This window comes from Natator depressus, chromosome 3, assembly GCF_965152275.1.
Source record: "Natator depressus isolate rNatDep1 chromosome 3, rNatDep2.hap1, whole genome shotgun sequence".
Lineage (NCBI taxonomy): Eukaryota > Metazoa > Chordata > Testudines > Cheloniidae > Natator > Natator depressus.
In genome coordinates this window covers 200380376-200402580 of record NC_134236.1, presented here as the reverse complement: position 1 = coordinate 200402580, position 22205 = coordinate 200380376, and the positions used below count along the sequence as shown (strand labels likewise).

Here is a 22205-nt window from a genome sequence, read left to right as displayed (position 1 = left end):
TGAGGGGACTCTCTTTGATCCTGTTTATATTCCTCCCTGTCAGTTGTCCCTCTATCATTCCAGCATTCTCTACCTTTAAGCTAGGAATTGTTATTAATGATTAGTAACAAATATGTATTAATTAGTCATTAATTGGGTGCTATTACCATACAAAACTATCAGAAGAGGACCCCATTATATTGGACACTGTATAAACATACAGTAAAAGAGTCCTTACGTCAAAGAACTGACAAACAAAGACCAGGCAAAACAGGTGGGTGACATGACGTTTGGAAGAGCTGAAAGGAGAGGAAGACAAGGGAACACATTATGTAAACATGCCATGTGCGTAACTTGCGTGTTTTCCATGTTATTATATATTCCTGTTGATTTGTAATCCACTCACCATTGTGGCATCACCAAGTTGTACTAAACTGGTGCTTGCCGGGGCACCTCTTCCTGTAAGTGACTGGTGGGCCCATAGGTGCCAACTCCATCTGTGCACCAGGGCTCAAACACCCACGGGGAAAAAAGTAGTGGGTGCTCAGCACCTACCAGCCACAGCTGTTCCATGGTGCCACGGTCAGCTGTTTGAAATCACCATCGATCAGCTGTTCGGAGGCGTGGCTGATCAGCTGTCTGGCAGCTGAGGGAGGCACTTGGGGGAGGGCGGAGAGCAGCAGGTGGGCAGGAGCTTTGGGGGAGGGGGCGGAGCAGGGTCAGGAAGAGGTGGGGTGTGGGTGGGGCCTCGGGGGAAGGGGTGGGGCCTTGGGCCACAGTGGGGGTGGAGCACCCCCGGGGAGAATAAACGTCAGAGCCTATGGGAGGGCTGCTACTGCAGAGTGTAGCACCACACCAATACCGGTTCTGCAGCAGCAGCAGCCACACGGGTGAGTGGATTCAGTCACCTTCAGAGACAGGGGTGCCAAATCCAGATCTAATGTCAGCACTTGGCAACTCACCTCAAGCCCGTGGAATGTCCATGCTTATTCCTGGCTTGATTATTTAATGACTGTGCTGCGGCTTTATGCACGGGTATGTCTGCACCATGAGCTGAGAGTTTGAGTCCCTGCCGCGTGCTCATCGAGCTGGCGTACAAAAGTAGCAAGGTCTCTGGGGTAGCACAGGTGGTGGCGAGCAGCGGCCTGGGCTAGCCACCCCAATACGTACCAAGGGGGCTCAGGCAGATGTGCACTCGGCAGGGCTAACTCGTACCATCGCTTGCCGCCGCCCGTTTGTCTGCAGCAACACCGCTGTGTTTAGCATGCCAGCTTGATGAGAGCTAGCACAGCGATGTCTGCCTGAGCTGGGACTCACACCTCCGGGTCCAAGTGTAGACATAGCCTAAGTGGTCCAAATTTCCACCTAGTGCAGTCTGGAGGAAGCAGATCCAACTTCGAGAAAGTCTCTGGGCCAAAAGTGCATCATTGAACATTTTTGCCCAGGACCATTTTCCAGAGGAGCAGCCCTTCCCCCCTCAGCAGGGATTTGTGAGCACTATGGTCACATAAATAATACAACTGATACTAATATGTGCTACAATTCATAGGTGATCTCCATGTATGGTAAGGTACTCCTCCTCCTTCCGAGGCATTGAGAGCACTGTAGTTTAGCTCACTCTTAGTATCTTCCAAATCCATCAGGGTTGAAGAACTCTCGTGGGATTTGTTTCAAAAAGAATAATTCCCTTTCAAAAGCTAACAACGCTGAACCTGAAGAATTTAGGTTAATGTAATGAAATTACCACCGTCCTTTCATGCTAAATAATGCTTTTTATTTTTTAGTCCCGAATCGGCTTTATGAAATATTTTAGAAGGAAACGGATTGTCGTGCTATTTTTTAAAACCTTTTGAAATGCTCAGTATAATTTACATTTGTTCTTTACATCAGTCTAGAATTGTATAGCTCACCTGACAAAAGCAGAAGGTAGAATGACATTATGCATTATCCCTTTTATCCATGTACTGCACCTAACTAAAATATTCAGAGACTTACATTTTTCCAGAAAGAATGCAAAGTCTAGAGGCCTGATTCTATCTCCTTTATGGTGATGTAAATCAGGAGAGACTCCATTCAGCTTGGTACCATGACACCAGTGTAAAGCACATGTACTTGACATCAGAGCTGGACTCTAAGTAGAGAAGAAAAGTCTTACGGCTTTCTCAGGCAAGATTTTTTTAATAGCCATTTTTTTACTCGTATGTAGCCCATCGCTTGCATAGAATATGCTGTGTAATGTCCACTGTGGATGTATATGATGGAGGGACATAAATATATTGGATCCAGACTAAAATCCTCTCAAAATGGAACTAGGAGTCTGAATGGGAAAACATCATATCAAAGACATACTTAAGGTCAATGGCAAGATTTCTATCCACTTCAGTGGGTGCTGGATCAGGCCCCTATGGGATTGCTCATCTGCTCCTCAGCAGTACCCAAGTGCAGGTGACTAGACGAGGATAAAGTCCCTCTGTACTGCTGACCTTCAGAAGTACCATAGGCAGCTGTGATGGCTGTTCCTGGTTCGAAGTAGGGGAATTTCCCATCTGCAGAACGCTTGATGGGTTATTCCAGATCTTCCTTTTCCCCAAGGCCATGGTCTGACTGCCCAGCCAGACTGCGCAATTGGGAATGACACTGAATAGTTTAAAGGGACTGTGGTGCCAAAGTGGTATCCCCAGCTCGAGATTTAAAAAAAAAAAATCAGTAAAGAAGGAAGAAAACAAATACACACAATGAGGGGACAGCATTCCTGCAGTGCTCTAACAGCCATGGAAGTAATAGGGGCACAACCACTGTGACTGGGATGGGAGTGTTCTCCACCCATTGTGGGAAGGCCTCTTTCACCACAGGACTTGGTTTGTAAACAGACCTGCCTGAGGGAGGAGAGGCTTGTATTTTAAACACTCAGCTGATACTGTACCTCAGCCTCTAGCTATACTAACTCCTGCTTGGTTTCACGCCTCTCTCGGGTGAAGAGATGGGAGGATGGGAGCACTGAAGTTTCCAAGAACCTGAATGGTGCAGTCGGGGGAAGGGAGGTTCCATTACATGAGGTTGTGAATGGAGTCTGAGCCTTAGGGCTTGGCTACACTTGCGAGGTACAGCGCAATAAAGGAGCACCGGGCGCACTAGCTCACTACCCGCCCACACTGGCAAGGCACGTAGAGCACTCTGACTCCACGGCTACAGCGCTGCTGGTACTCCACCTCGGCGAGTGGAATAATGTTTGCTGCGCCCCCGCTGGAGTCCCGCAGCGCCAGTGTGAACAAGGTGTTGCTTTACTGCGCTCTGATCAGCCTCCGGAAATGTCCCATAATCCCCTTAAGTCAAGTGGCCACTCTTGTCATTGTTTGGAATCGGCTGTAGGAATGCAGATATGCCCTTTGAAAGCTCCATTTCTGACAGCCAGCTGCTTATCTGCTCCGAGACAAAGCAACCATTACTGTAGAATGCTGTGTGTGAGAGAGAGAGAGAGGCGGGGGGCAGGAAGGTCTGCTGCTGTCTGAACTTACAAGACAGCATGCTGACATCCTCTCAGCCCCCCCAAAACCCACTCTCTCTCCCCCCACATACACACAACACACTCCCTGTCACACTCCACCCCACCCGCCCCCCATTTGAAAAGCACGTTGCAGCCACTTGCATGCTGGGATAGCTGCCCATAATGCACCGCTCCCAGTGCCGCTGCAAGTGCCGCAGATGTGGCCATGCCAGTGCGCTTGAAGCGGTCAGTGTGGACAGACTGCAGCGCTTTCCCTACTGCGCTCTCCGAAGGCTGGTTTAACTCAAAGCGCTCTACATCTGCAAGTGTAGCCAGGCCCTTATCTGTTTGCTAAACTCAAACTCAGAGCATCACAAACGCTGCATCACTGAGAGGTGCTGTGGGTCTGTGTGGCTTAGGGCCCAGATTTTTAAAGCGATGTAGACATTGCTGCTCTCAGTGTTGCAATGCCTAACTGATTTCAGGGCTTATATCTCATTTTCAAAAGTGATTGAGACACTTAGGAGCCAAACTCTTATTGACAGTCAATGGGAATTAGGTACTGAAGTTCCTAAATCACTTTGAAAATGAGATTGACGCTCCTAAATCAATTCTGTGTTGCAATGCTAAAAAGCGCAGCAATGCCTAAATACCTTTAAAAATCTCGGCTTCTGAGCCTAAGTCTCATTGAAAGTCAATGGGACGTAGGTTCCTAGGTGCCTACATCTCTTGAAAAATGGAGTTTAGCTCCTAAACCACTTAGGCACACTTGAAAATTTTACCCAAAAATCTATAATGTTCCTGCTCTAATTTTTTGTGTAGTGTTGCCAGGCACTGCTGAACAGTTGTAAAGTCTTGTCCCAGAGGTAGTTTTGTTTTCATAGTGGGCAAAATTATTCTTGTTTTTATGCCATTTGATAGAGAAAAGTTAATAAAAAGCTTATTTGAAAAAAAAAATCAAAGTATTCCAGACTTGTGCAAACCTTCCTGGAGAGAGCTGGTCTGACATTTAATTATATCTCAAATTAACATATGCACCTGTTCAGTACAAATTAATATTTACTTCAAGAGAAACCTTCTTTAGGAAACAACTATGTGACAAAGAATCTTTTTAAACAAAGCACCCCAAGCTCTTGTGTGGACTTGTCTGCTAAGTGCAATGCTCATAGGTAGGTGGTGGGGTGTGGAAAAGGGAGGTTACTTTATCAAAAAGTTTTGCTCGTTTATACCGTTTAAAATAATCTTTTGACTCTACAGAATTTATGAGAGACGATAACACTGAGAGGCAGAAGAGAGCAGTGATTTGAAAGGACTCAAGGAGTTGTTAATCAATGTGGCAATTCTACCGTGTGCCATTAAGCTGAGAGATAAATCAAGGAGCACTGCTAGAATCACAGCACTGAGTAATAAGCAACCAGGAGTCCTTGTGGCACCTTAGAGACTAACAAATTTATGCCACAAGTACTCCTCATTCTTTTTGCGGATACAGACTAACACGGCTCCCACTCAGAGCACTGAGTAATGCTCTGTAGCCATTCTGTCTGTAAACACGATGGGTATTGCCACATAAAAGAAGTGCATTACCCTGTTCTTTCTAGCTGATTTGAGCATTTGGCTATACCTGTAATCCTCACATGCACATTTGGATGGTTAATATCGGGGTCTCAGAGGCCACGCTGATCAGTACAAGGTCAGACTCTGAATAGACTTTCTCATCAGCTGCTGTGCGAGAAAACTGTGGATTGCCCATTAAAATGCCACAGATAAATGGAAACCTCCAGTGAGATTCAGTACAGAATCTCTGGTTACGTGGAGTGCAAATCCAGGCTAGCATTGTTAGTGAGCTAGTTAAGAAACCTTTCAGAACAAAGGATTTCGTTGCAAAGGATTACAGAACTGTAACTACTTGAAAGGGGTTTCAATGACACTTCCATGGCTTTGATCTTTAATCATAGAGAGGCTGGTTTGTAGTCTAAAAACACTCATTTTTAACAAGATATTAACAGAACATATGCTCGGTAATTTGCAGAACAGACTTTTCAAACAAACTCTGTGCTGTAGAGCCTCCTTCGTGACACGTATAAGTGTAGTGACACATCAGGCTCATCTTGTCACTAAGCAGGGAAAATGTCAAAGAGCTGTATAGGGTTTTATCAGTGTGATTACCATTAAAGTCAACTAAAATCCCATGCAATTCTCCAACAATAATAGGTATAAAAATTATACTAAACATGTACTGTGATGGTGTGTCCCCCCAGCCAATGGGACAGTACTCTCAGGTGCAAAATCTTCAGCTAAGTCTACCCTGCAAATACAAACAACCTGTGGCAGTCTCAGAGCCCAGGTCTACAGACTTGGGCTACGCTGCTAAAAATAGCAGTGTGGATGTTCCCGGTTGGGCTGGAATTCAGGCTCTGAAACCTGGCAAGGGGGTTGGATCTCAGAGCCCAGGCTCCAGCCTGAACAGAACATTTACACTGCTATTTTTAGCACCATTATGAGCCCAAGTCTCTAGATCCGGCTCTGAAGCTTACTGCTGCGGTTTGGGGGGTTTTATGCAGTGAGAGCTCTTGTTGCTGTAGAGAGTGCCTTGGTTGCTGGGGAGAGTAAAGCGTAGATCAGAATGACGCAGTGGAAGGAAGTAGCCAGACACTACCAGAAGTCAGCCATGCTAGAATGATGCATTATGATGCCACGCGGCGTTTCAGACAGGCCATGCTAGAATGATGCATGATGAAGTTAAAGTTCAAAAACTGAAAAGCACCATTCAATTGTGTTCAGATACCTGTTTAGAATTGCAAGGGATCCACAAGAGGGGCCAGTTGCCATCAGAGCATTTTATAGGGTCATAGGATAATGACATTGATTCCTTTGTAAAGTGCTTTGAGATTTAAACTTGAAAAGGCGTTATATAAGAGTGAGGTATTATTACTACTGCTGCTGTGTATCGCCTATTACGTCTTGTCATTTCTGGCCTCCAGAGAAGAGTATTCCAAGCTTTACTGTCTTCCTACATATCTCTTCTCCTCCAAAAAGAACCCAACCTCTCCCCCTGCAGGACAGCAGTGCTTTAAGGCAACAGAGACTGTATAACTGACCCTGTAGATCCCACTGTACTCAAGAGACATTCACCTTAGCTGCAAGGAAGGCTGTTCAGCTTTCAGAGTGCAGAGAACTCTAGCAGACAAGGGACTTGAAACATTTCTGGCTCTGTCATAATCTCAAGATTTAATTGTGAGAAAGGGTTTCCAAGGGACTGTTAAGCACTTTTGAGCAGATAGTTAAAATAATGATACCCTTTAGAAGGGTTCTGCTGTCTGATAGTCAACTGTCTATTCGGAGGGCATACTGGAAGCTCCATGGAAGGGAATAAATAGCCATCATTAGAAGGCAATGGAGAAATCACTGTGTTAGTCTTTAATGCAGTGCCATAAAGTGCATAGCACTTTATGAAAGAACTAAATCAGAGCTTATATTGCAGCTTCTGTTGAGCGATGTCAGAGGAGTTACTTACCCAGGATTCTCACCGGGGAAACAGAGTGCAGAATGTGGCAATAGAGAGGCAGATGTCAATGGAGTTTCTCTGGATTTCTTCCAGTGAAATAGAGAAGACTCCGGCCATAAGTAGCTTGCAGTGAACTTACTTCAGTTTCATGATGGTGTAAAAAGCAAAATCTGGCCCAACGTCGTCATGCATAGTCAGGGAAGAGGGATTTTTTTCCCCTTTCATACCAGTTCAAATTCTCTCCATTTATTTTTATCATGAGATGCATGTCACATATTTATAGTCATAAAAAAAAATCACCGACAGCTTAAGAAAGCCTTCTAGCTACAAAAGCAAACAGTTAAACTGCAAGTACACAAAATATTAATCAGAAACAAGAGTAGTTCCAGATATACAGCTTAAAAGGCCCAGAGCGGGATTTTGCATGAGAATTAACTGAGGAAATGTTAGAGAAGTAGAAAACAAAGGAACCATGAAAAAATCCCCAGACATTTCAAAGTAATCCATCCATTTGAAGGAAATACAAGAGATCTGAAATGTGCAAATACAGCCAGTAGTGAGCTGAGCTTCCTGAATCTCCACACAATACCCAGGCTGCTATAATAACATGATTTTACTTTGGATCCCATAAAGAGATATGTATTGCTAATGTATCTATCCTCTTGGATCTAGGTGTCTGGTTTTTTGGTTTTTGGTTTTTTTTAGTTGGTAACAATTTTATTTGACAAAGGATTGCTGATGCGTTTCACCAGTCACACTTATTTATTAATTAGCCCTTGAAGTAGGTGGCAGTTTGCTGAACAAACAACAGGTAAAGTCCCTTCACCAAAGAACTGCAATCTAAGAGCCTTATTTAAGGACCCAATTAACTTCACAAATCCATTAATTTAATTGGGGTTACAGTCGCATGAAGCAATCTGGTCAGGCAAGAAGCAGCGTGCACTGGTCTGTTAGTAACCTGGATAAAACTAAGTCTCTGGCCATTTCCATCAAGCCGTCTCCAGCTTCAGATTACAAGGAGTTCAATGTTAATCTGTCTGGATGGGAGATTGAGCGGGTGGCAACTAGCATATACTTGAGGGGCGGGATAGACCGTGTCGGAGGATGCTCCAAAGATGTGGATACTCATACAGCAGCCCCTGCTGCCGTGTTTTGGCCCCGTCAGGGTATGTGTACACAGCAGCTGGGAGCACGTCTCCATCCCAGCTCATAGTCATAGCATTTAAGGCCAGAAGGGACCACTAGATTATATATAGTCTGATCTCCTGTATAACATAGGCTACGAAAACTACCTAAAAGGAAGAGAGACTTGTGCTAGCTTGGCTCGAGCTAGCATGCTAAAAATAGCAGAGTAGAGGTTGTGGCTTAGGGGGCAGCATGTGCTCTCAAGCCCGCCCAACGCCCTGCATCTGAGATTGGGTGGCTAACCCGAGTATCCACCGGAGCTGCAATGTCCACACTGCTATTTTTAGCACGCTAGCTCAAGTGGAGCTAGCACGAGTCGGTCCACCCCGCTTGCTCCCAGCTCCAATGCAAACGTACCCTCAGTGACCTCTGTGGGACCTGTCCTGACATCAAGCTTGCTCCGAAGCGGTGGAGCTATGGAACCTCATACCAATTCTGTTGTACGGCAGTGAAAGATGGGCACCGAGGAAGGTTGAAGAGCGGTGGCTTGAGATTTTTATTCTGGTCACCTTCATCAACGGCTCCACATTAAATGGCAGGACAAGATCAAAAATGAGAATATTCAAAGCTGAACCCACAACCACCTCCATCAGCACTGGTTTGGTTTTGGCAGCTTTCTTGGTACAGACATGTTGGAAGACCAATGAATTACAAAGCATGTTGAACAAGGAATGCTGCTACAGCGCCAGCAATCTGGTGCTCATCAAAACCTTCCGTGGCATGAACACATTAATTACCTGACTAGAGATTGATCCATGTGGCACTAAATCTGCAAGCAGGGTATATCCTTTCGGGATTTGCCATGATGAAGACACTAGCACAATGCTTGGGGTTACTGTATCTCCACACAATACCTAGAGTGCCATGCTTTCACCAAGGATCCCATTAAATACATATATGCAATATATCTATCGCCTTGGGTCTGGGTACCTGTCGACAGGCTAATTCATTTCACCAGTCACACAATCTAAAACCTTGATCCTGCAAACAGTTATGCACATGCTTGACTTTATTCACATGAGCAGAACCATTCAAGTCATCAGGATAACTTGTGCTTAACTTGAAGCAAGCGTGTAAATGTTTACAGGATCAGAATTTAAGGGCGTAATGCTGCATCCACTGAAGTCAATGGCAAAAATGTTTGGCTTTAACAGGAACAGGGATTAAATTAAGACAACACGAGTGAGAAACATGAGAAGACAAAAGAAGGGCATAAGAGGGCTTAAAAGAAAGGTCAGATGGGGGAACAGAAGGTTTTGGGGCTGCCTAGGTTTGTAAAGGGCACTGGGTGGTGTATTGTGCGTTGTTTAACTCTATAGGTTTGCAGTTTATAAACAAAAGTTCTTCGAGATCTTGCAAAGGCAGAGAGAGTGGCAGAGGAATGACTGAAAGTGTTGTCAAGGTGCTGGAGGCTGTGACGGTGGGACCCTGTTGCTGCTGAGTGAGATTCCTCTGCGGGGGAGTGGCCTTTATGGGCTGGAGCTGCTGCTACTCTCATCCCCCATGGGGCAAACAGAAGTCCCAGAAGGCTGGTCTGGTGGGAAGCAGAGGAGTTGGGTTTAGCAGGCCCTGCTCTCTTGGGCCTGCTGTCTTCCTTGCTGCAGCTGAGTGAACCTGTTCCCCAGACATTGGCACCTGTAAAGTGTTGCCCCTGGAAGAGCCCTGAGGCTATGCTGTCAGCGGTGGGAAGGGCATGCTTACCCCCCTTCCAAATCACACTCAATGTCCTGGGAAATGAACAATTTCCCAGGATATTGAGTGTGATTTGGAAGGGTGGCAGTGGGCATCCGCTGAGCTTTGGATGTTCTTGTCAGATGGCAGCAGTCATCAGTGGGAGAATTGTGCTGTTTCCTAGTCAGTTAAAAGAAGTGCCTGCACCATCAGTCACTTGCATAGCCCCGTTGTCTCTGTACCATCATTGTTATAGCCTTTACGTCTTCCCTAATTACTCCATATACCAGGTTCTTTGGAGATGATTCTCTAGTGGCCAGAATGGTTTCTTTTCATCCTTATCTATATTGACCGTGTGTAGTTTGTTGAAGTCCAGGTGTTAACACGTGGGCCCCATTTGCTCTTGTGCTAGTTTGCACTTACTAAACAAAGATACTCTTTATTTCAGCAAGTCGGGTGAGCTCCACAGATGGTTCTCAGCAGGTTCAAGAAGGAGACCGGGGAGGAGAACAATGCCATGGAGATGACACTTCCATGCCATGCCAATAGGCTTCTGCTTGGTGCAGGAATAGCAGGGCCCTTAGTAAGAAACTCCTGCTGTTTCAAAATAGAAAAGAAAAACAATTGTTGACTATAGATCATTTGATCCCTAAGCTCTGCTCCTCAATTTCAATCTGCTTTTTACAATTCTTGCTACTCAGCCTTTAATTCCGTATCCCTCTCAAACGGCTCTCTAATTAAGTAAGCTCTGAAAACGAAAAGTAGCAGCACGTTTGCTCTCTGTCCCCTTAATCTGGGAGTCCTGCATGCACTGTTTTGGGAGCTAAATTGAGGTTGTGGACATAGTGCGTATTTGTTGTTTGACGCTGTCATAAAAGCCCCGACTCTGCTACTCAAAATTGTCTTTGGGCACGTAGGTCAAACGTTTGCAGGCATGAAAACAGGTATGTGGAGCTTTAGCAGGCTCAGAGAAGCGTGGGGGCAAATAAAAAGTGGTTTCAAGCACAATAGTTCTGTTACAGACATATGCTTTTCCTGATCTACAGCTTTAACAGCTCCCTGGTGTTGGGGAAACAAACCGTCGTTCCTAGTGGCTTGTGAAAATGGAAACATGAATTTAAAACACTCGTTTATTATACCGAACTGCTGGTGCAATCCCACTTTTATTAATAATCAATATAGTCACTGCTATATCACCTGCATTCAAAATGAATGCAGTTTATCCCTCACAATGCATGGAAGAAATTAATTTAATTGCTTCGTTCATCAGTCGACCAAAAGGCAGATGGGAACATTCAGATAGAATTAAATATTATGCGGGATGCTTGTTAGAGCCTACAATTGTTATGGATACAAAACTGTTTTAGACAGAAGTCTTCAAAACATTTGCCTTTAAGGCTTGCATTCTCCACGCTTGGCTTCTGCCGGGAAGGGAATTTTTTTCTATGCTCTTTAAACAACACCCTGTGATGGGGTCAAGACTCCCGCTATTTGTTCCGGGAATTAGCTCTGTCTGCTGCGGGGCATTCTCAGCATGGGGTGTCTTGCCCGTTGTCTGTTCTGCTGCCCTGGGATCTGCGTTGCTTCCCGCTCGGTGGCGTCTGCTTCAGGACACTGCCCTCCGGCAGTGCCCACTACTCCAGACTCACCCCCTTCTGGGGCGGGAGGAGGGGGGGGATGATTAACAGCAGTCTTTGGGACTCGCACCTGCCTCAGTGGCCAACCACAACCCAAAGTCTAGTCCCTTAGCTCAGGGGCAAGTTGCAGTCTGTATTGGCCCCCGTCTTCCCTGGCCAGGTGCAATATAAGGGGGAGGACCCAGGTCCGCCCGCTACTCTGGGTCCCGACCCAGGGACCCTCTAGCGGCAGCCTCTTTCTGCTGTCCTTCGTTCCCCTCTTGTCCGCCTAGTCTTCCCTGGGCCACTTCCACTTTGGCTCCGTGCACCTTCTAGGCCCTTTGTAGCAGGGTCTGCAGCCTGGCAGGTAATGGGGCTGGAGCTCTCTCCTGCTCCCCCGAGCCTGCCCAGCACTGCTCTGTCCAAGGTGCTTGCTTCCTAGCTCAGGAGCCAGTCCTCCTCCCTTGCTAGTCAGGGAGATACTCCCTTCTTCTCTGCTAGGCAGCCTTTATATAGGGCCTCGCCCGGCCCTCATTGGCTGCCTTTTCCTTCCCCTGATTTGCCCTCCACAGGCCTTTATTGATTGGCTGCCGGTCTGTGCAGCCTCAAAAGGCCTGTTCCAGCCCTTTTCTTAGGGGGTGGGGCGACCACCACACACCCCTTCAGTTATTTTGAGTTCAAAGAAGCTGGGGGGAAAATCCCATTAAAAAATATAAGTAAGGATGGCATGGTATGGTATTGCCACCCTTACTTCTGCGCTGCTGCTGTCGGGCAGCCCCCCAGCTCTGAAGGCAGCGCCAAAGTAAGGGTGGCAATACCATGACCCGCTAAAATAACTTTGTGACACCCTCCACCCCCGCAACTCCCTTTTCTATCATGACACCCAATTTGAGAAACCCTGGTCACCCCCGTGAAATCTGTATTCACTGTATAGTATATGGTAAAAGCACACAAAAGAGCAGATTTCACAGTCTGTGACGTGTTTTTTCATGGCCGTGAATTTGGTAGGGCCCCCACAATGACCATATGTGTCTATGTATGCAGCTGCCGATTTGTTACCATGTGCTTAGACTAATGCCGAGATTTTCTTAACTATGTTGTGCTTCTGAGAGCTAAAGTATTTTATTATGTGATGATCTCATTCCCATAACAAATTACCCCAGCCATTTCTTTCATGCTACCTGAGATGAAAAACAGTTTCACCAGCAAGAGCGTGAGGATAAATTAGATTTCAGATACTGAGAACTGACAGAATCAGTATTCTACTCTTAAACTCACTAACAAGATAACTCTGAGCGCTATGAATCTGGTCTTATTCAGCATTGTGGGGATTCATCTTTCTTTTTACCCAATACACTCCATGTGAACTACAATCCTCCTGGTAACTTGTGCTGGGGTTTTTCATGTGATCCTGTTATTTTTGTTCTTGGTGGAAGCAGAAGTTCATTAGATCATGCTGGAAGTATGCAGAGGTCTAGAGAGGTTGGTCAGAATAAGTTTGAAACCACAGTTTCTGCTTCTATGCTTGGTAATTCTGTCTGACCCGAAGTTGGGTTTTTTTTAGTATTGACCTCTTAGCATGTGCTCCATTTTAGTAAGTTTAAAATTAATTTGGGGCTTACGTAACATAAAAATTATAAACTGTATAAATCACAGCATTTATTTTCTTTCCTCAATGCTTTTCCCTTACTTTAAGCTGAATGACTCAGGTTAGCTTTCACTCCCGTGCTCCCAGGCAGTCCTGCTCAGACCTCTCCCTGCTCCATGCCCCTTTTCAAACAGTGGTTTTAACCAAGAACCCTGAAGACTTTTATTTTCCAGCTGAGAGGCAGTTTGGGTCCAAGGGATTGCGCTCTAGGCTAAAGATCATGTGCTCACAATTCCTATGCTGGCACGAACTTGGTGTGTGGCCGTGGGAGATCAACGCTGCTGCAATCGATGCAGCGGGTGTTGATTTAGCGAGTCTAGTGAAGACCCGCTAAATCGACAGCAGAGCACTCTCCGGTTGACTCCCGTACTCCAGCTCCCCAGGAGAGTAAGGGAAGTCGACCGGAGAGTGTTTCCCGTCGACGCAGCACAGTGAAGACACCAAGGTAAGTCGACCTAAGCTACATCGACTCCAGCTACGTTATTCACATAGCACAAGAATAAACAGCTGAAGAAGAGTCAGCTGAAGAATCTGAGTTGCATTACTGAAGGGCTATGTATGCTAACTGTTGCAAGAAATCTCACAACAGAATCCAGATCACCGCATGTCCTGTGTCATGTAGTTTGTTTGGGATCCCTCCGTGGCTTGAGAGCAGACGAAGCTGTGGATCTAGACAAGTAAATGAAGTTTTTTGGGCCAATCCCAATGAAGTTTAGAAATTCTTGATAAATAAAAGCCATTAATAAGCAACCTTTTATTACCAAAAAATGAATAACGAACAGGTGAATCTATTTTATTCACACATATTAGATACTAGATCTCCTAGAGGAAGGATGAAGAGAAGTCTTTTTTTAAAGGCTCATGAAGCAAGAACCCAGGGAGCAGATCTGAGAATACTATTGATAATCCATGTTACACCTTGAATCATACAGAGATGTATGTCAACATGAGAAGTCAGGATCTCCATAATTGACCTAGATGGATAAAAGTCATAGAAACCACACGCAGAAACTATAAACCTGCCCTGCAAAAATTATAGTTTGTATGATTTTTCAGATACCTGGCTCTGTGAACAAAATATATTAAAGAGACAGTTTCAAGGAGATCAAGTAATTATGCTAGGTGTCCTTTTCATTTATGTCTGCAAGAGCAAGACTTCCACGAATATCATAAAATATGATTAGAGATGGGCCAAAATTGGAAACCTTTTCTACACTCCTGTGTATTTCACAGGAGTGTAGATGCAAATTCCTCAGATCCAACTCTGCCTCCATTCCAAATCAGATTCTAAATTGAAAAAGGCCTATTTCCCAGGTTGGTTATAGCCAAAATCCTACAAGTCAATTTCACCATGTTTTGAGCTAAAATTGCAGAAATCTCACAAGATTTTAGTACCCTTAAGTCCAAAACTCAACCTTAGTCTTAATTTGGGTTTGAACCTAGACCAAATGTAATGGAGATCTGAACACCATTGCCTCGCTCATACGTCAAATTGATGCTGTTTAGTTCTAGGAATTATTTTGGTGAAATTCTATAGCCTGTGTAATATCAGAGGTCAGACTAGATGATCACATTGGACCCTTCTGGCCTTGGAATCTGGAAATCTAGGAACAATACAAATAGCGGCTCAGAATGATAAACCTCTCAGGGATGTACAATGATTTCTATTTCATATGTCATTCTTGGGTGTCTCCCCAATACACTAATTCCATTATCCACAGTAAGGTGTATCACTGTAGGTATTGATGTGGTCCTACAACATGAAATATTTTATTATTTGTGGCCAGATTAAGTTGAAAACCTTGCATTCTGTACATCGCATTGCTGTAGAAATGTGTTGATTCCTGTTTCTTAATTAAGGTTACTAATATTGTGATGTGTCCCAGTTCAATAAGCATTGCGTTACGGGAGGATTTTAATGTATGCTAATAATCTCCATATGTGGAGTTCATCACTAAGAGTTAAGAGTAACTGTAACAAATATTAACACCTACATCTCTGAAGATTCCTATAAAACAAGGATCTTAAGAAATGACTGCTTGATACAGCTTGACACTGACAGTCTTGCCAGCTATTGACTTAATTCTGGGGAGTCTCTACTTGTTATTGGAAAAAATCCTTGAGAAGTTTGTGGCGAGAAAACTCCAGTGGTTTCTGAATTGCCTTGACACCAATCAGTCAGATTTTAGACTTAGATATGGACCAGGCACTTGTTGCATTAGTCAGTGATCTCCTCCTCATGATCATAGAATAGTAGGACTGGAAGAGACCTCGAGAGCTTATCTAGTCTAGTCCCTTGTGCTCATGGCAGGACTAAGTATTATCTAGTAGTATCTATGATGGATGGATATAAAGTGTCCATGCTGCTGCTTTTGTATGTGCTGGGTTGCCTTTCATAGTACTGACCACATGGTTTAGTTGACATACCTGAGACCCGCCCCGAGAAGGACTGGATGGAGGGTTTTTTTGAGCGTGAGAGAGCCCAATGGGTAGCGTTGGCCAGCTGCTCTTCTGCTGTAGGGTTCCCTTATGCGGGTTACCACCGGGGTTTATTTCATCATATCCACTGTGTAGAAGTATGAGGCTTAATGAGGAGATGTGGACTGTGATAACACACCCATGTCTACAGCTTTGTTGCTTTGATCTTGGTAGGTAGAGTTGAACAAATGGTCCAGAGGTTGTCTGAGACTGTGAACTGAATGAGGGCTAGATATAGAGAAGATAAAGGGAATGTTGGTAGGCTGGAGGAAGCAACCAATAGAATTGATAAACCAAGAAGAGTGAGGGAATCTGCTACGTGCGGCACAGATTTTGTAATTTAGCAGTTTCATGCGATGTTGGTCTGCTCCTGGAGAACTAGCTGTGGCTAAGAGCACTTTTGACACATGGTGAAACCTGACTGTCCTTTTTCTCTAGGATGTGGTCCTTGATGCAAATATCCCTGCCTTTGGTCTCCTCCAGAGTAGAATATTGTAATGCATTCTGCACCATGCTGCGCATTGAGACCATTCTGAAATGAAAACTAGCGCAGAATGCAGCATCTCAGTTGTTCAGTCGTGTGTCAGGCAGAGAGCATACCATGATAGTGCTCTGTAATCTTCACTGGCTGTCAGTAAATTTCCAGGGGGGTTTCAATGTGTTAGTTTGTAACTTACTGCTATTATATTTTTATTAATTTATCTCAGGTATTGCCCACACTCTTCTAGGTGATCTCAGAGGAAAGTCCCTTAAAGACAGAGAGAGGGTAGGGAGAAGGGGCACAAGAAAAAGAAGAGGAGGTATTGCATAAGGGAAGAGTGATCAAAGTGGTAACTGGCCATGTCATGGCAAAATAAGACTGATGCAAATACATATTTGAAATCTGGGATACATAATTTATTCCTCGGACTTGTCAGCAGCAGTTAGGGTGACCAGCTGTCCTTATTTTATTGGTACTGTCCCGATATTAGGGGCTTTGTCTTCTATAGGACCCTATTACCCCCACCTCCATCCCGATTTTTCACACTTGCTGTCTGGTCACCCTAGTAGCCATCAGTAATATGGATTGGGGGTGGGCAAGATGGCTGTCGTGAGGCCAGAGCAGATGGTTACCGTAATCAAAATGGGAGATGAGGGCCAGAGCAAGCGTTCTAGCAGCAGAGATAGAAAGAAGAGGACTGATCTTAGACACTGAGGAGGAAGAAGCTACAAGATTTGGACACTGCTTGTATGTAGGGAGAGGAAGGAGTTAGAGATGGATTCAAGCTGGGAAGTGGCGGATTTAAGTAACAGGGAGGATGATGGTGTTGTCAATAGCAACAAAGAAGTGGGGGAGTGGCCGGGGTTTAGAAGTGAAGATAAGGAGGTCAGTTTGGGTCATGGGAAGCTTACATGGATGGCAAGACATCCAAGAGGAAGGGTCAGTGAGACAGACCGAGATGTGGAATATGCTGGAGGCAAGTTGAGGGCAGAGGTAGATTTGTGAGAGGTTGCCATAGCGCTGGTAACTGAAACCAAGTAAGCAGATCCGAAGAAGAGGTGACCTAGTGGACAGAGCATTGTGCTGGGACTCAGGCTTCTATTGCCAGCTCTACTACTGGTGACCTTGAGCATGCCACTTAGGCACCTAAAGACCAATCTAAAGAGACTTAGGCACCTAAAGGCCAGTTTTCAGCCTACCTTTAGCCTAGTGGTTAGCTTACTCACCTAGGATGTGGAAGACCCTGGTTCACTTCCCCCTCTGCCTGATGAGAAGAAGGGATTTGAATAGGGAATGGCTGAACCACTGCACAGTGGGACATTCTGATGTGGCTCAGTCTCTCCTGTTGAAGCCGTTCCATTTTGGATAAATAAGGAAATATGCACTGGGCCCGAGAGAGATTGAGAATGCCTCTGTAGTCCGTTAGTTGGGGCATTTCTTGTTCATCTCCCTTCTCCTCATCAAATAGAGGGAGCAGTGGAACAGGGGTCTCCCATACCCCAGGTGAGTGCCCTAACCACTGGGCTAAAGGTTATAAGGGAGGCCTTCTCCTCCCCTCAGCTGTATTCTTGCAAGAAATGGCTGAGGCTCCTGATTCCAGGAAAGGTTTCCCAGCCATGGATCACAAAGGGAGCTAGGCACTGGCCTATCTGAGAGGGGCAGGGTTAAGGATACACCCTTCTCACCAGCATCTCACACTGGTGAGTTTAGGCAGCTCCTTGCCTACTGTGCTAGCATTTGTGGATTCCATTTTCCGGCACCTGTCTCTCCCCCCATGCGTTGTATATGGAGCCGAGGCACCTAAACCAGGGTTTGTGGATTCCAGTGATTTTCCCAAGGTGCCTTTCCTGGATCTGAGCTTTAATTTCTTTGTGCTTCAGTTTCCCCATCTGTAAAATGGGGTAACGATACTGACCTCCTGTGTAAAGCGCTTTGAGATCTGTTGATGAACAGTGTCATATAAGAGCTAGGTATTATTATTATTTATTACTAACAGAAGTAAAATTAAGCACATGCATGGTTGCAGGATTTTGGTACTATGAGTGTCGTAACAAAACAAAATGTAAAAATGGTTGTATTTGCCTTCAGCTTTGCAGTGGATGCATGATAATTAATAGGTGTCTGATCATTATTAGGTGTATCATAGGTATAGCCCTAAACCTACAAACTGAAAATAAGCCCCCAATCATGTAAAAATAACAAATGGAGGTGAGTTTGTAAGTTTTTCCCCTCCTGCTTGTAGTGTCCCCATGCTGTAGGTTATTGTTCCCATCAGAAATGATTTAAGACCGTTTCTGTTTTGTTTTTGTTCCAGTTACAAGGTGAACTTGATCAGGAATATCAAGACAAATTCAAAAGGCTCCCTCTGGAAATTCTGGAGTTTGTACAGGATGCCATGAAAGGGAAAATCAGTGAAGATGGAGACCACAGTTCTGCCACTTCCTCCCTGACATCTGACAGTGGAAAACTGAACCATAACCCTCTGCAAAATGAAGAGGAAACGGAAGAAAATAATCCAGATAAAGTGTTCGATACCCCTTTTTAACTACCCAGGGCAGCCCACAAGCAACAGTTATTGTGCCAGGGCATGCCACTCCCATGCTGCCCATTCTCTGGTTTCCTGTTGTGAGCTGCCATTGAAAAGCTTCTGAATGCAGGAGGCATCTGTATTGAAGTTCACATTTTAAAAAGAAACATTTTATAACGAGATTGTGCAAAGGTCTTCACTCTCATGCTTCGTTTTTTTTATTATACTAAAGCTTAGTGCAGTGAGAGTAGGGAATGAATGTGTTAATACTCCCCCCTCCCCCAATTTACAATGAGTAATTTTCAGGCCTTATGCACTTTTAAGATAGTTTAATGAAGACCAGAGTATTGTACACAGGCAAATGTGCACAGATTTCCTTTTAAAGTGCCAATGCAAAGCATCCCAAACTAATACTGACCTTACGGAATTGTATGACAATACTTAATCATTTTTGTTTCCTACTTTCTAACTGCACCTTGACAGCTGTGTCATCATGTTACATTTGCACTGAAACATTTGATCCTTTTTAGCTTTGCAAGCACTGGTGGCTTGCTGTCTTGATATTATGTTTATCATGTGGAGAGAAATATATTTGCTGCTGAAAAAAATCCTTTGTTGGAACTGTGGTGATTAGAGTAAGTTTAAAACCAAGAGTTGGACTTAGTCTGCGTAGAGAAAGAGAGTGTGTGTATGTTGTACACTTGTGTGAGTGCATATATGTTTGAGCATATACATACACACACACACACATACATATACACACACAGCATGTATGTATTTGCAGTCGGTCTGCTCTCATGGCAAAATGAAAAGTTTCAGGGGTACGTGAATAGAAAACCTTTATAGATTGTAACCTCTGGGTTAGAGTGATATTAAACAAACATTAAATCATAAGATTCTTTTCGTGTTGTTGGTGTTGTAAATTGAAGTACATTTAGCAAATAAATTTGATATATATTTTGCAGACTTGAAAGTATTGATTTTAAGTATCATATTTTAAGCTTACTGAATTTGATAGGGTTATAAAAATGTTTAAAACTACAGGATTTGAACATTTAGGAACATCTTCCATCATTTTTAATTCTGCAGTTCAGTTTTACTAATGTCAGAAGTTTAAAAGCAAATTTAAAAACCCCACCCCTGTTATTTCAAATATCTGTTAATCCATATATCCATACTTTAACATAAGAACAATCCAAGCTTATGTGCAGTATGATATGCATGAGAGAAATAAACCGCATATTTTCAGAAATCTATATAAAAATAATTAGTAAGACTTTCTGAAAATCAGGATATTTGAGAAGGGAAAGAAAAATATTATTCTCTGGCATCCCCTGTTAAAGAGGATATAGGGTATGATAATATATATGGCCTGATTCTCATTTACACTAAGGCCACTTTATACTGCTCTCGTCATGTAAAGGAGTTTTAAAGTGAGCATAAATATAATTTACTTGTACTTTAAGGCCCCTTTATAGTACCAGAGCAGTGGGGCCCTTAGTGTAAATGAGAAACTAGCTCAGAATGTGTAGATTTTCATACTTAGGCCGACGTCCTGCAAGCACTCACATGAGTAACTTTATACACATGAATAATCCCATTGGATTCAGTGAAACTACTCTGTGGATAATAATGCTCGCATACATGTTTGCAGGATTTGGGCCTTAATTTGTATTTTTAAATAAATAAATTTAAATGGTCTAATAGTAGCATAGCAAAGCATTTTAATAAATAATAGCAATTAAGTTACTTTACTTGCTTTCCCTCAGGATTTTAATATTTTAAGTAACTTATTTTATTTAAATTTAAGCAATAAATACCGATCAAGCTTAAGTTTTGAGTTAAATCCTATATGTGTATATATATTATAAGTTCAAATCTTAGAAAACAAACAGTATTTTGATGGGTTTTTTTTAAACTTAGAGCAGGCAAAAAGAAAAATTGCACATTCTTTGGAGATCATATTTTGGATTAAACTATTCTGGTTGATGATGATTACACTAACTGAATGACCATAAAACTCAAAAGTCTGACTTTCAGCTTGATTTTAGAAAAATCAGTCTACTTTTGCACTTTGAAGATTGGCATTAATCATTCGATAAAAATCTAGAATGGTAAATTTAATGCTGCATTTTATAAACTAAAAATTACATAGGTTGTTGAAATTATAGAAAGGATATATTAATAGCAGTGTTCACAACCCTACTGAAGACTATTGCATTATAGTAATCATTGCCTTAGGGTAAAAATCATGACTCCACTGAAGTTTATGGTAACACTTCCAGGGACTTCAGGGTAGCCAGGGGCTTCACCATTAGTCTTCAAATAGACTGGGGCAAATACAAATTAGCCTTTTATTTATATTTTAAAAAGTTTATGGTTGGACTAAATATACGATCAGTTGTAGTCATTTTACAGTATGTTTGTATTTGACCATTTACTGTACTCCCATTTTTTATATCTGTACAGTGCTAATTTTTGCAGTTGTAGGGTAGTGTGTAATACTGTACACCTTGCATTGTTCAGATTATTACAGTGATACAGATATCATTTAATATTAATATTACTTGAACTAAATAAGATAACGAAAAAAGGGTCTTTATGATGTGCAAGTCTTGTGCCTTTTATGTATTTGCCTTGTTATGTGTTGAATGTGTGGAAATGCTGTACTGTGGACCTGTCTGTTGTATAGAATAGAACTCTCTATATTAAACTAGATTGTACACTTCAAATATCTTAACACTACTGAGAATAGATTGACTTGGGCAGTATAAGCAGAATTTTAAAAGTTCTAATGAAATGCCGGACATTTTGGATTTAACATGTTCATAATTATGTTAATTAATGCTCATGTATTAATTATTATTATTATGTATTCATTAAAAGATAACTAAAGGGACATTGCTTGCCTTTCTTTCAAATCAATGTTGCTCTTGTACATTGTATTAATAGTGTCTGTGATTGATTGGATTTTGGTGATTTGCTTTGAAAAAAAATAAGAGAAATATTTCGGTTAACATGTACATATTTTCGTTTCTCAATCTGATTGTTTCAGATGCATAATTCACATTTTTGTAAGGATTCTATGCAATTTTGTGGCATGATGTTTCTTCCATTTGTAATTTTATGTGCTTTCATCACAGATCCAAAGGACAAATAAAAATTTTCTTAACACAAAACTGTTGCTATGTTTGTTTATTATTGGCTCAAAGCATTTACTTCCAACTACCAAGTCCTTTGGTGACTAGACGGGTAATGGCATGCCTTCTGTGCTGCCTTCAGAGCTGGGTGGCTAGAGAGTGGCGGCTGCTGACTGAGGGCCCAGCTCTGCATTCAGGAGCGCAGAAGTAAGGGTGCCAATACCATACCATGCCACTTTTTTGAAGTCAAGACCGTGGCCAGGAATCCAGCCAAGTGAGTGGGTCCTTCCTGATGGGAAGACTCAAGCTGTTAATTATTGGCCTGCCCCTAAAGAACCTACCCATCAGTTGGAAGCCAGAATACTTTGGCTCTGAAACCAAGAGTAACAGCTGGAGCTGGAGCTTTCTAGTTTTTATCAGCTATACTTAGGGCTTCCAGCAGTGACTTAATCGTAACAGAGGACAGCTGAATGCTGAATGGGCCTGCTTTC

The 22205-nt window shown here is 43.2% G+C and overlaps 1 protein-coding gene across 3 annotated transcripts in view; it reads left to right on the top strand.

The window, feature by feature from the left end:
• PLCB1 (phospholipase C beta 1) overlaps positions 1-21746 on the top strand; it is a 647792-nt gene extending 626046 nt beyond the window's left edge. For 2 of the 3 annotated variants that reach the window (XM_074949683.1, XM_074949682.1), the window contains one exon: positions 18362-18502. Coding sequence is in view for 1 of the 3 variants with exons in the window: in XM_074949681.1 (XP_074805782.1) it covers positions 18362-18592 (231 nt within the window). In the remaining 2 variants the exon portion in view is untranslated. Of the gene's footprint in view, positions 1-18361 lie in introns of all 3 variants that reach the window. The other variant, XM_074949681.1, reaches the window with a different exon arrangement.
• The last annotated feature ends 459 nt before the right edge of the window (positions 21747-22205 follow it).